This window comes from Empidonax traillii, unplaced genomic scaffold, assembly GCF_003031625.1.
Source record: "Empidonax traillii isolate 1590-97213 ecotype Southwest subspecies unplaced genomic scaffold, ASM303162v1 scaffold207:size1520225, whole genome shotgun sequence".
Lineage (NCBI taxonomy): Eukaryota > Metazoa > Chordata > Aves > Passeriformes > Tyrannidae > Empidonax > Empidonax traillii.
In genome coordinates, this window is record NW_020955400.1 from 1075844 (window position 1) to 1089398 (window position 13555).

Sequence of the window (13555 nt, forward strand, 5' to 3'; positions counted from 1 at the left end):
ACTAGATCAACTAAAACATCTAACTCTACGCAGTCATTTCTACTTTGAATTCTTACTGCATTTCTCACTGTGAGCTGTGTAGGCCATCAGATGCAATTGACCCTTTGACTGAAGATGAGAAATGTAAAATAGTATCAGACTCTTCAGGTCTGTTCAGTGTTCCAAAGAAAAGTGTCTTTATTTTACTCTTCTCCTGCCTTTCTTCACAAATGCATAAATCATTTTAGTAGCACAAATTTCTACTGGTTCCAATTCTCATTTTTAGATACTGTAATTTATGGAGAGCTGATGTCTTGAACACATGCCTCTCTCCTGTCCAAAAAGACAGAAATAACTTACTGAAAATCCATTGTATTAAAAGGAATGCATTTCCCTGTTGTGCATCTTCATGCTCAAAAATAAGGTTGAAGGTGCTTCTAAAAACTTTAGAATTTTTCCACATTAACTATGGAAAGGCCCTTGGACTACCGATGCATTTACTCTTAAGTGGTAAGAAACAATGAAGCACCTAAGAAATAATGTTAACTATATTTAATTTTAAATTAAATTTTTTCATGAAGTTACTGACTCCACAGAAGGCAAGAAATAATGAGAATGACTAGTTTTCAATTTTATTCCATTAAATAGATCAGTTTAGAAAACTCCTACTGCACAGGAAAATATTTCTACTGAAAACACTTACTTGCTGAGGCATCCCAAAACTTGATTGACCCATCAGCATGCCTATGAAATATTAAAAAATTAATAAGATGGTACAATGGTTAGTTGGAGTGTTAAGTCTCTTTCTTACTGATTGGAAAGTATACTGTTGACATTCTATTTTTATTAGTACTCTTAGTGACACTTTATTTTCACAACTTATTGGAAGCCGACATTTTACCAACATGTGCTCCAATGACTTTGGATGGAAGGGATTAAAAAAACATTTGGAGGCTAACTCCCTGATGACTTCACTGTACCATTTTAAATACTGAGGCATACCTTACCATGTGCTGCTTATTAAAATATGCCCGGTATTAGGAGCAACACTTGTAAAGAAGATGCCTAAAGATACAGTATTCCACTGTAAATGAGTCACCTAACTTAGCCTTGAAACTGAGAATCAGATGACTATTTTCTTTCAGGACTATCTCTCAAACTCTCTCCAAGGTGTAGTATAGTGACAGTAATCCTCATTAGGGCTAATAGGTTGTTCTTAAAAACCTTTAGTAGTGCTCTCACTTTCAGTGATGCACTGCACAGTTTATAAATAAATTAAATGTTGTTTATTAAATCGTTCCTTACAGTAGTATTAGAAGGATCATGCTCAAAAGTATTTGGTTGTCCTTTTTGAAATAAAAAATTGGCTTCCCTTTGAGAACTGAACTCAATAACTACTTAATGGACTTCCTGTGCTTTAAAACAGTACTCAATATTTTCCAAAAATTAAAGATCCAGGATACTTAGATAAGAAATACACATAATCACAATACCACACCATAACAACAATCTCTGTAAAAACACCTGCTACGTTCCCTTCCACATTCTGCCTTACTTTCTCAGTAGTGCCTCAAGGAGATTATGCCAAGGACTTGTTTGGTGAACCTAATTTCATAATCATTCAAACATTCATACAAGACAATGTTCTAAAAGAGGAACAAAATATTCTCAATTCTACTTAATCAGCTAGAAAAATTATTACTACACTGTGGTATCACTTACCCTGTAATAATTATCTCTGGATAGCTCTGAGTGATCAAACCCCAATTGCCTCCACTGATAGGCCATTCCTGGAAGATTGAAAAGAAACACCAAGGCAGAAAATATCATACAGTGCAAAGTTAAGCCATTGAAATTACTGCAGATACTGCAGAATCCAGTATTTCACATGACTTCAAAAAAATTAGACACATCCACTGCAGAGGGGAAAAAAACCAAAACAAACAACAAACAAAACAACGAGGGCTATAAACACTACCCCTGTTCCAGGAATTCCTTGGGAGCACATATGGAAAACATGACTACAAAGCTTGACACATGATGGGATGAGTCAGATGGAGCTCTGATCTTAGTATGGCCCATCTTGTTATTTAGAGCTGCTGATTCTCAGTATTTTAAAACACATATGTATGTAGTAGATGTTGTACCTTCTTACTGTAACCTTGACGTTTCTGTCGAGCACCAACTGAATAGAGTGCAGGTATGAGGTCCACAGGACAATCAGCAAAATATTCACAACAGGTAACTGGAGATTCATGTATAGTCAAAGGATAGGGATTCTCAAATATAGGATACCTTTAATAGAAGAAAGGGAAAGACTGGTAATCTAGGAAAAAAAAAATTAAAATGCAGAACACAAGTAAAGTACTGAAGAGTAGGTTGGCATTCTATTTGTATGGAGAAAAATAAATGCATATTAAACTAGATTATGAACAAATGTGCAACTTTACTGCTCATCTAGTACACTATAAAGATGGATGGAATTGTAAGTTTGTACTGTTTATAGAGTATTTCTAGAACACTACTATTCTCTATAGCTTTATATTTTTAAAAGTGTACTAATTTAGCAGCCTGTGGAAAAAATTAAGTTATCAAGTCCTAATTGTAGTAATGTGGAGCTATGAGTTTATTTCTTAGTCTTCAATCTGTTCTTCCAGGGAGAAAGACAGGAAGACTCCTGTCTCACTTTGTATTAGTATACCATTCTGAGACAGAAGCTGCCCAGCACTTTTCAAAGTCTACTTGCAACTCCAAGATCACTTTCTCCAAGTTAAAACTTTGACTTTACAAAAAAGATAGCAACACTCAGTTACCAGTTAGAAGAACAAACACATATGCTTACCCCCACCACCTCCATCAGAAAAGTGACAGAGCCTTTATGAGGAAAAAAGTCAATAATACTAATAGAGTTTTTCCCCTTTTATCCCCTCTATTTTGAGAGGTAAAAAGAGACACAGTTTCTCAAGCCATCTAAAGCAAAAACTGGCAAGAGCAAATGAAAACTTTCTGAATACCAAGAATTTGATACATAGCTATCTGGAAAGCTACAACAATCATTTAAAACTGAACCAAGACTAGGTTCCACTTTAAGAAAATATGACAAATCTATATGAGAAGCAAAGGTAAAAGGAAGCCTGTAGACTGTTTCTGGCAATCTTTTTTTTTTCTTTTTTAGGTGTCAAACAGTTAATACTTTGCAAGTCAATCATAATAAAGACCACTATAAGTCTTCTGAAAACACAACTGCAAAAGATTTTTTTAGCATTAAATAGAATAAGCCTTAACGTAACTTCAAATTTCAGGCATTGCAAACTAAATATGAATTTTGGAAGCTTAATGCTATTGGTATGTTAGAAACAAGTTTTGGTATAGTGTATGGCCATGTAACACTGGTTAAAGCTAAATGAAACTGCTCAGGTACCTGGAGAGATATTAGGACAAAACCTGACCTTCATCTGATTTCCATAGAGTCTTCATTATCTAAGGTATCACCTTAGATAACACATTTGACTTTAAGGATAAATATTTACAGGGGTTTGCTTTGCCTTGTTCTTCACAAGGATTTTTTTTCATCAACCATTGGAGATTTTTAATCAGGAACACCACCAGAATCTTACCGAGTCCCTCTGCTCCTAATCCCTTAATGGTTATTTGTTGCTGCCTACACTAATTTTATAACCCTTCTCAAAATATTTTTAGTATCAAGAATTCTTAATCACCACCTATTAAGAGTGTATGGACTGTCAACAGACAAAGAAACAAGAGACTCAAAATGTGTTAGGCAAGTATTATTTGTGAAGACTGTAATAGGATACTACTTTTAAGCAACCTCTTACCACAGCTCTAAACTAGGGCGTAGATGTTATTGTTCAAATTTTATGTATATGATAGTGCATCAGTATTGAGTTACTTTAGGCAATACAGATAGCAATTTATTTGGCAATAATATCTGCAAATATTTAAGTGATGACAACAGCCAAAATTACCTGGCTTATCTGATCAGTTCTTCTCTCTGCTCCCTTCCCAAAAACTGCAAGTTCCCCCTCACAACACTAAGGAATCAACTTAAACTGTGATACTTAAAAAGCAGCAGTGATCTATGAGTAATTTCTGTTAGTCAATCAAGCCCGGAAAAAGTCACATGATATTCTACTCATCTACTACATATTAAGCTGTGAAGAGTCGATATATAAAGATTCTCAGTTTAGTTGATGAAATTTTACATTGAATATTCAAAATTTTATGTTCTGGACAGGGAGTTATTATGGTAGATTAAAAAGCTATAGAGCAAAATAACAGGCTGATCACCACAGCCAACCATTACTACACAAGATTCTTACCCATTTTGTGCAAGGTCAATCAGTACTAAGTCCTTTTCTAGGAGAACAACTACAGCATATGGTTCCTGAAAGTCTGAAAACAAGAGAAGAAAAAGTTATTTATTGGTAAATGGAGCTCATGCATGTATAGCCTCAAGAATGTAATCATTCCTTACACTATAGCAGTTAAGATTAGAAAAACTATAGATGACTACAGTTTTTGAAGATATTTTATACATTCACCTTCCAAGTTAATTGCTCTTCCTTTAATTCAGTATTTTCAACAGCTCAAATAAGAGGAAAAGGAACGTGCAGAATAACTTATACAAGCAGGTTATATGACAGAAAGAGCCAGTTTCTCGACAATAACATCCTCCCACTCTCAAACTCTTTACCTCATATTCAGTGGCGTTTAAGTTTTAAGCACTTACAAAATAGATTACAAGACAGCTGACTTGACAGTAAAATAAGAAACTTTAAGCAGTTTGTGAAGCGCCTATTCCCTTCTTTCGGGTAGACCTCAAATTCCAAGCTAAGCAGTTCTATATACTCTGATAGAAGTTGACAGTTAAAAACATTGCAGTTATCAGCAATATAATGCTATTCATCTGGGACAACTACCTAAACTATGATAAAACATCGCCTGCTGCAGAAAAGAGATTACAGGTTAGTGATGAACTTCATGTAAGTATTGGAATGAATAAAGTCACTGAAAGTTAAAAACAATATACAATGTTTTCATGATTTAGCATTGACCTGGAAAGATCATATGTACTCAAACGTGAACTGGTGAACACATCTGCTGCAGTAACTACAGCTTTAAGTTGTAATGTTACTTTTTGTCTGCACATGCTTTTGGGATTAAAAATTAAAAATCACGGAGTGCATAATTGGCTTCCTCCTGGAAGCAAAATAGGCTTTATAATAAACTATGCTATTATGATGCTTAGGGAAGTAAACCATACTTCAGACAAATAGGGATAACAGATGATGCTGCTGAAGTCTGATCCCCAGAAACAAAACAGAAAGGAAATAGCCAAGAATATTCTGATGGGATGAAACTCCTGAGACAAGAAATTAGGGTACTGAGAAAAATCTTTGCAGAACCTACCATTAGGATATGGTGTTTCACAGAGGGTTAGGAAATCAACAATAGAATAATCCATTTCTAGCACAGCAGTACTTTTTCCATGCATAACTGTTAAACAGGGTCTTCTTCCTACAGTGTCATATGACAAGCCTCCTGAGAGAATGATGAAAGGTTCCCTAGAATAAAGCAGAGGCATTTAGGATCAAGCCAAGATAATATGCTAAAAGATATTGGGCGGGTTTTGCAACCTTACAATAAAGTTCAATGAGATATCATCAAGCAGAGATAGAGTAAAAATAATGCAAAAACCAGATCGCCATGCAATATACATCTTGACTTTAAGTTTCAAAACTTAAATTATAGTCTTCAAACTCCTGTTTTAAGTCAGACATCTCCTCTAAACCTTTCATTCCATATTGCTTATTTTACCAATCTTTGCAACTGTTTGCAAAATGAGATTTTTAAAAACTTTTTACAACTTTAGATTTTTTTTCCTACTGAACTGTGGAGTCAGATTTGCCAACAGTCCCATTTATCCATAACATAAAACAGTCCAGCAGAATCAGGAAGAAATTGTCCCATTTACTTGCTGTAGAGTAACAGAAGTGCCTTGGAGAAGCAACCAGCTGCTTCATAAGCTTCAAAGACCTAACATCTTTTAGGCAGTATCACATTTTACTCTAGACATTTTAGCCACTTTCCCCCCTACTACCATGCACAAAATTCAGGAAACTCCTAAGTCACAAACCACTCCTTCTGCATAATCAAATAGTTGAGTAGAGCAAAGCAAAAGATGTTTGTTCAAGGTTTGAGAACAGATTAGAGGCTTCCCTTGAAGAATTTTTAAAAAGTCTTTAGAGGAATATATTTTTAAACACACCCATATTTTTTGAATATGCACATAATGTATAATTTATTACTTCATTTACTGAAAAACAAGATGAAGGAAATATATTCATGGAATGCCATAAATCAGACAACAGGTCCCCTGAGTTAAATATCCTGTTGCCAACAGTAGCACAAATGTATTTCTAGAAAAGGATTAAGTTTTTTTCCAAGTTTTCATTCAATCTCAGCTTTTCATACTGAAACTTCACACAATCTTTCATGGTCAGGTCCATGAAATAATTTGAAGAAAGTTACAAACTTGAATTTAACCTGATATTTTTTAGAATGTCAGTGAAGAAAGAAATTGTGGTGTGATGTGTGTCCAATATCTCCTTGTGTTGGAATGCTGCATTGCAGTACCTTTTTGTCCATAGAAATAATTAGCTTTTTTAATGCTGCCAGGACTATTTGCAGAAATTAACAGACTTGAAGATTCACTGAGATCAGTTGACAACAATAAAGTGACAAATTTTTGTTTTTAATTTTCATACAACACAATGACATGACAGTGTGTTGGATTCTCCTAGTTTTATTTCTTCAGGTAATCAGACTGCTTTGGGGAGGCTTGCCAGTTTGTATCCTTAAGAAGCAAGGAATGGAGGAGCTAAGAATAGATTTCACCGATCTTCACATGGATTTTTCAGAATGAATCAAAGATTAAAGTTGACTTTAGTCTGCCAGAAAGACGACTACAGGTTTGTGTATGAAGTTTTCATATATTCATGAAATCATGAATTTACCACGAGCACAAGCTGTGCATTTTCTAATTAAAATGTTGTTCTTCATCTGTAATACATATTAAAATGTTAGTGCACATGAATGTTATTAGAAATACCAACTTTGGTAACTTTACAAAAAGCAGTGCTCAGATCTTAGAGAACTGCTATGTACCATTTTTAGCAACTGCTCACACAGAGATTCTTTGAAACAGTTCTGCTTCAGCAGGTTTGGAAGAAATCCCCTTACACAAATTTCCTCATGAGTTAAATCAGTAAAAATCACTTGGAGAACACTATAAGAAATTCACTACAAAGGGGGGCAATGTTTTATTGAAAAAAAAAATTCAGGAAACACAGTATCAGCTCTTTCAGTATATGAAAATATAATACAATGGAGAGCCAAATGGTTCACAACCCCAGAGAATGTTTAAATTTTAGAAGTAAACTGTCAAATGTTAGCTAGTTTCTGGCAGTCCAGAGGTGTGAGAGAATAGTATGTACAGAAGTCAAGCCACTGGTACTATTTGGCTTATTTTTAAAACCATGAGTAAATTTGTCAAAAAATTAATGCTAGCATAAAGATGGAAAGAACTTCAAGAGTTAGTTTACCTTAATACTGGCAATCCTGAGGTAGTAAAGACAAATTACAAATTCATATTGGGAAGTGTGCTTTTGAACTGACAAGCTTACTCAAGAAAATAGTACTATTCAAACTAAGTTACCAGATCAAGAACTTTTACTTAGCAGGAGACATCAATATTAATGTAACCTCTAGGTTCAATTATATACATCCCTCTTGCTAAGAAGTACTGCTCTACAGTTAGTCAATGACAGCTGAATCAGCTACCAAGACAATACTCTTTTTGATTACATTTTACGGGGAGACTTTTGAACTCTAATTTCTATTAGGCAAAACTCTAGTAGAAGATAATAAGCTTGGGCAATTTTACCATAATGCTAATAATAACCAGAGTAAATACTGTAAGATACTGAATCAGCAGAGGTGGGAAGTGGCATTAAGAAGGACTGAATCCATGGGGGATGGGAAGTGGCACTAGAAAGTTAAAGAGCTTCTCTTGATTCACTTTAGAGAGAAAAAGTATGCATAAAAGGCAATGTGGAAGCCCATTCAGAAAGTTCAAAAGGTAACCTACCTTTGGAATTCATTGCTTCACAAAAAGATGGAGCATTTTAGATGAAAAATAGATGCAGTACAATGACATTATGCTCTAGAATTTGTAAAATTATGTCAGTTTGCTCAAGGAATACAACAAGAATTTGCCTTTTTGACTCCCAAGCTGTCAACAGTAACCTTTCTAAATATATTCTCCCAGAAATAAAGCCACAGACATACAACTTGTAGGATAAACTACTTCGGCTCTGCAGATTTCACTGGCAGTATTTGTATTAGACTTAAAAAAACCAATCAAATCCCCCTCCCCCACAAAAAAAAGAAAAAAAAAGCTACCAAGTTAGAAAATAAAGAGGTAGTCTATAAAATCCAGAAGAAACATCATGTCTTCCTGTTTCCCTGACTCCAGTTTTGCAACATGGAGAACATAGTGGAGGAAAAAAATGAGAAGGGATTAATAAGAGCTGCAATAGTAAAAAGAATAGTATCTGTAGCCCTTGATACATGGTTGCCATCAGTCATGTTCCTTCCTTTTGTGAGGTTCCGAACACATACACACACAAAAAAAGTTTAATAGAATTAGAAGCAGTAAAGAAAATAATTAAGATCATATCAATGGAGTGTTTTCCATAGGAGGAGATACTGAAACAACCTAGATCTTTGAGCACTCTAGATAAAGGGAAACAAGAAAGAGGTGACAAAGTTGTTAAAGATTCAATAAAAAGCATGGAAAAAGTGAATGTTTTTCACAATAAAGAACTGAAATATACCTTAAATATAAATTTTGTTTAATTTTCTTCTGTTTTTTTTTTATTTTATTTTCGAAGAGCAGTTATAGCAGACTTCTAGAGAAACAAGTTTATTTGCTTTGTTTCTTACATTGTTTAAGTAGCTAGAAAAAATTTTGTCCTGTCCAGAAGTGATTCTCCTCTGTGCTACAGAAATTAAATTATGAACAAGAAATGACAGTGCTTTACATGAAAGTTAAAATTTCATCTTGTTCATATGTAACCAATTTCAAATTGTAAAATCTATCAAAATTTTAAGCACTGAAAGGTAGTTCTGCCTCACCTTAAAATTCTTGTAACATTACAAGTGAAACTGAAAACAAACTCCAAACTGAAGTACATGTAGCAGGAAATGAAAGGTGATTTTCAGTGCACTACTTCACCACCACAGTGCAAACTGGTGGGGTTTTGTTGGTTGTGAGGTTTTTTCACTCCTTTCTTAATTAAAGTTCAGGACGAGTATCAATGATTACAGATTTAACAGTACATATGAAGACAGAAAATATAGTGTACATTAAATTGAAATGTAGCAAAACATTCAGTTTGGCAAAACACTGGAAAGTGAGAGGTGTAACAAAAATAAAAGCCCAACATTAGGAAAAAGTAGCCACCCCAAAACCCCATATATTCTTAGAAATTATACTAGAATAAGCTCCTTTTTAAACTGCGTGAAAAATCAACTAGTTTTCACATTGTAATAATATGTCACAGAACAAGCTTCAAATTAATATTCTCCTTCAGAATGATGATTCAGAATAGAAGGCTTTTGATTGCAGACATTGTAACTTGCTGAAGCTGAGATTTTTTTGTTATTTCTCTTTCTTTAGATCAGCTTTTGATCTTTCACTTGAGAAAGGATTATGCAGACAGATGTAGACTTGTGCAAGTAAAACATGGCTTTCCAGCTGATCATAGATGTTCATACATCTGGGAACTAGCCACAATCTTAAATTTCTATTTAGTTCACTTTGAATAAAAAGTAAAAATATATAAAGCCACTGATTTAAGTATGGGTACACTAACATGTAATAAATTATATTGCATCAATTAACAATCTTCTATAGGTTTGAACACATGGAAAACAAATGAAAATGATACAAACACATCCCCCCCCCCAGTAAAAGAAAAGAAAACAAAAAAACCCACAAAACAAAGAAACCCCCTAAAAAACCAAAATCAAAGCAAAAAAAACCCAGGAAACCCCCAAACAAACCAAAACCCAAAGACCCACAAAAACCAACTAATAAAAAAAAAGTTTTCATGACTATTTTCTTTATATTGAACTTTTCACTCTAACACTTTAAAGCACTTTATAAGCACAAATAAAAGAAATTCCCCACAGTTCATGAAATCCATCTGTCCTAATTGCAGTCTTGGTAACAAAACATGCTAGATATGTAATTCCATCTGAGCCTCTTATTGCAATTACTGCTTTGTTACATTCTCAATGTGCATAATTAGGCATATTTCACTGTGTAAATAACAGTACTCTACTAGAAAAGCTTCTATTGACAACATTTTTTGGGGGAAGAAGATGTATTCAGAATTTAGAATATTTGCATCAGGCCATTATTAGTTAAAGTTCAGTTTATCATGTCTGTGTTTTGGTGTCTTCTGTGCTTCATCAGCCTTTCTTTTCTTAAATAGTTTCAAAAATTTAGCAAGTTTTGGTAGCATGAAAAGGATGCAGATAATGCATTAGCAGTATCTTTACCTAAGTTAATGTTTGTGCATATGAATTCAGTCATCTGTATGTTTCTTTAGTTGTTCATCAATATCTGATTAACCAAAACTAAACCAAAGCTATTTTACCATAGCTCAGCAGCATCAGAATATGCATCCTGACAGCTGGGAAACAATGTATATTTCCAGAGCACTGCATTTCTTTTACATATGTTCATTTTGCATACAAAAGAAGTCTTACCCAGCTCTAGTTGTTTTATATTCCACCTTAAGGATAGGTTTGCAGGGTTCTGGCTTCTTTCCGTCCTTCAGCTGCTTTCCTGAAGCAAATTATTTTCTTATATTAATTTTAGAGTTCATTATTGCAAGTAATGGAATTCATTATACAACCAGAGAACCAGAACATTCATATAAACATATATTCAACAACTTTGACAATTTTAGAGTATACCTTGGAATAATATAATTAAAAATTTGTTAAACTCTCAATATGCCAACCTAGAATGTTTAGAAAAAAAAAAAACAAACAACAATTCTAAACCTAAGTGTTGCAGAATATTTATTTTCAAACATATAATCATCATCTTGTTTTAAGTAGCAGCTGGAGATTTTAAAGTTTACGTTGTGTCAAGCATTTTGCCATTAAAATCGGTTAGCCTACAAGTAAAGTGAGGTTTATTCTGAGTGTTTTCCTTCACAGTTAAGACTTCAATTGACCATGAAACCCCGCTCTTCCTCAACCGAGCACTACTTGCAACTGAAGCTACTTTAGATATAATTTTTCATAGAGTCAGTAGAAATTAAGAGTTTGGTGTAAATATACATCTTTTCCATCTATTGATAAAATATGATACAACTATGAAGTTCTGCAGAAAATTTATTGTCCAGTCCATGATAAAAATAATGTTTATTAAAAGAGGTCAAAATATATTAAAATAACATTAGTCTTGTCTAAGTAGTTTTATTACTACATTAACAGTTTATTTTTCAACTACAGGAAAAATAGCACAGGATCATATAGAAATCTACAGCTTCTTTTTTTCCACTCTAGTCCATGGTCGGTACAGTAAACGTGGCCTTGCTGGAGGCTCAGACAGATAAACCAGGACACAACTACAGCATCCTGCACTACAACTGTAACCTCCCAGATTATTCTCACTGTTATATTACTTAAGAATCTGAAGTAACTAAGTTGCTAAGACACAACTTAGAGACATGCACACCATGTACACTTGGCATTTGTGTAGAACTTAGTTGAAGAGCAGTAGCATATTTCACAGAATAACAAGCAATGTTAATTTCCTAAATTAACATTAATATAAGACCTCTCAGAAGCAGGAACATTTTACCAGATGCTAGTGTTAGTCTGTTACAAACTTTTCCAGAAATTGATGTGGTAATCTACATATTTATACGTAAAACAGATGCTTGTTTATACGTATTTTAAACAACATATGGGATTGCAATGTCAAGCAAAAAGCAAGCCCTGCAAAACATGCATTAGTTAACTTTGAGATCAATGCCATTCTGTGAAAGGCATGCTTTAAGTTTAGAGGTTTAGAAAAAACTACACTAATTTAGATTCTTATTTCACAAAGACTTTTTTTGGGAAATCTATCAGAATTTGATAGGACAGAGAAAGCTTTTAACTTGCATTGCAAGAGTACTTTTAATACTCGTTTTTTGCCAAATGCACTGCTATTAAAAACAAGTCCTCTGTGTTTTAAGAGCTGTCAAACATAGTTAGTATTCATTTTCATCTTACCATGTGGAGTGATTGTCTGGAATGGTTTGGTAGGAGATTTTACATTCCATATGGTCAAGGTACCATCTGAGTGACTACAGATAAATTGTTTTCCTTCATGATGCCAAGCCACAGAGTGGATAGCCTATGCAAGAGAAGAAAAAAAACAGAATAGCACAAGTTGTGTATCTTACCACTTATCCTTACATCTTCTTTAATGACATTAGACATCACAAGCAAATTAGAGAAATTACCAATTAAATATACTGTTCTTCGCATGTAGTAATTTACCCATGGCAAGTTTTCTGTTCTTAAGTAGCACTTTCAGTCATACTTTATCCATCAAAAATACTGTCTTTGTTGTAGTGACATGTTTAAGGGGAGAAAAAACCATCCTTCTCAGCATAGCATTGAAGCATTTTTTAATGAAGGGTAGCACACAGAGGACAATTGCAAGCAATTATTTGAATTAGAGAATCAAAATTTTTCACTATTGGGAAAAACATACAAAAAACAAAGGATGGGATTATTATGTTCAAGTATTATATCTCATTTTGAGATGTCTACGTGGATGTGCACAAGAGGCAAGCTGAAAATAAAAGCAAAATGAGAATAGGAGTAGAAAAGTTTTTTGAAACTATGATGATGAAAACAAAGTATTAGCTTGAGAAAATGCCCTAACATCACAATGGCAGTTTTGAGATACAGGAAAGTACAGGAATTTACTAGTAAATCTTTCATAAAAATATTTCATAAATACAGAAACATCTTCATTTTCATAAAATTAGGAATGGAATGATTAAGCCATGCCACATGAAATCTGCAGAAAAGAGATGACTAAATAAAGACTAGTTGCTGCCTTCAGGCAAGAGAAAAGTAAACAATGACACAGAGAACAAATAAGGCAAAAATATTAACTAGCAAGAAAAGATTGGTGCCATTTCTGTTCCCAGCATCTCATTAGTACATGGAGACATTATGAAACCATTAGGTGGTCTTCAAGGGAAATTTAGTTATAGTCTGAAAATACCAATAAACAATGGAATCTCAAAGTATTTCTTTACTATCCAGAAGGTGCAGAAGGAAGCATTATCTGCAAGAAATTCGGAACTTTGATAATACTGAGAAGGTAATTTGTTTAATACTTATGATAAAGACATTAGGAAAACTAGAAAAGCAGATGCTGAATAAGGGAACGCTGCTGGGTTGCACA

General features: G+C 33.9%; 1 protein-coding gene across 6 annotated transcripts in view; it reads right to left on the reverse strand.

The window, feature by feature from the left end:
* Positions 1-13555, reverse strand: part of STXBP5 (syntaxin binding protein 5) — a 103790-nt gene that overhangs the window by 39279 nt on the left and 50956 nt on the right. For all 6 annotated transcript variants that reach the window (XM_027887336.1, XM_027887335.1, XM_027887340.1 and 3 more), the window contains exons 8-14: positions 12364-12487; positions 10840-10918; positions 5410-5564; positions 4320-4392; positions 2127-2274; positions 1702-1769; positions 683-723 (exon numbers count right to left, since the gene is read on the reverse strand). In XM_027887336.1, the coding sequence (XP_027743137.1) occupies positions 683-723; positions 1702-1769; positions 2127-2274; positions 4320-4392; positions 5410-5564; positions 10840-10918; positions 12364-12487 (688 nt within the window). The remainder of the gene's footprint in view (positions 1-682; positions 724-1701; positions 1770-2126; positions 2275-4319; positions 4393-5409; positions 5565-10839; positions 10919-12363; positions 12488-13555) is intronic.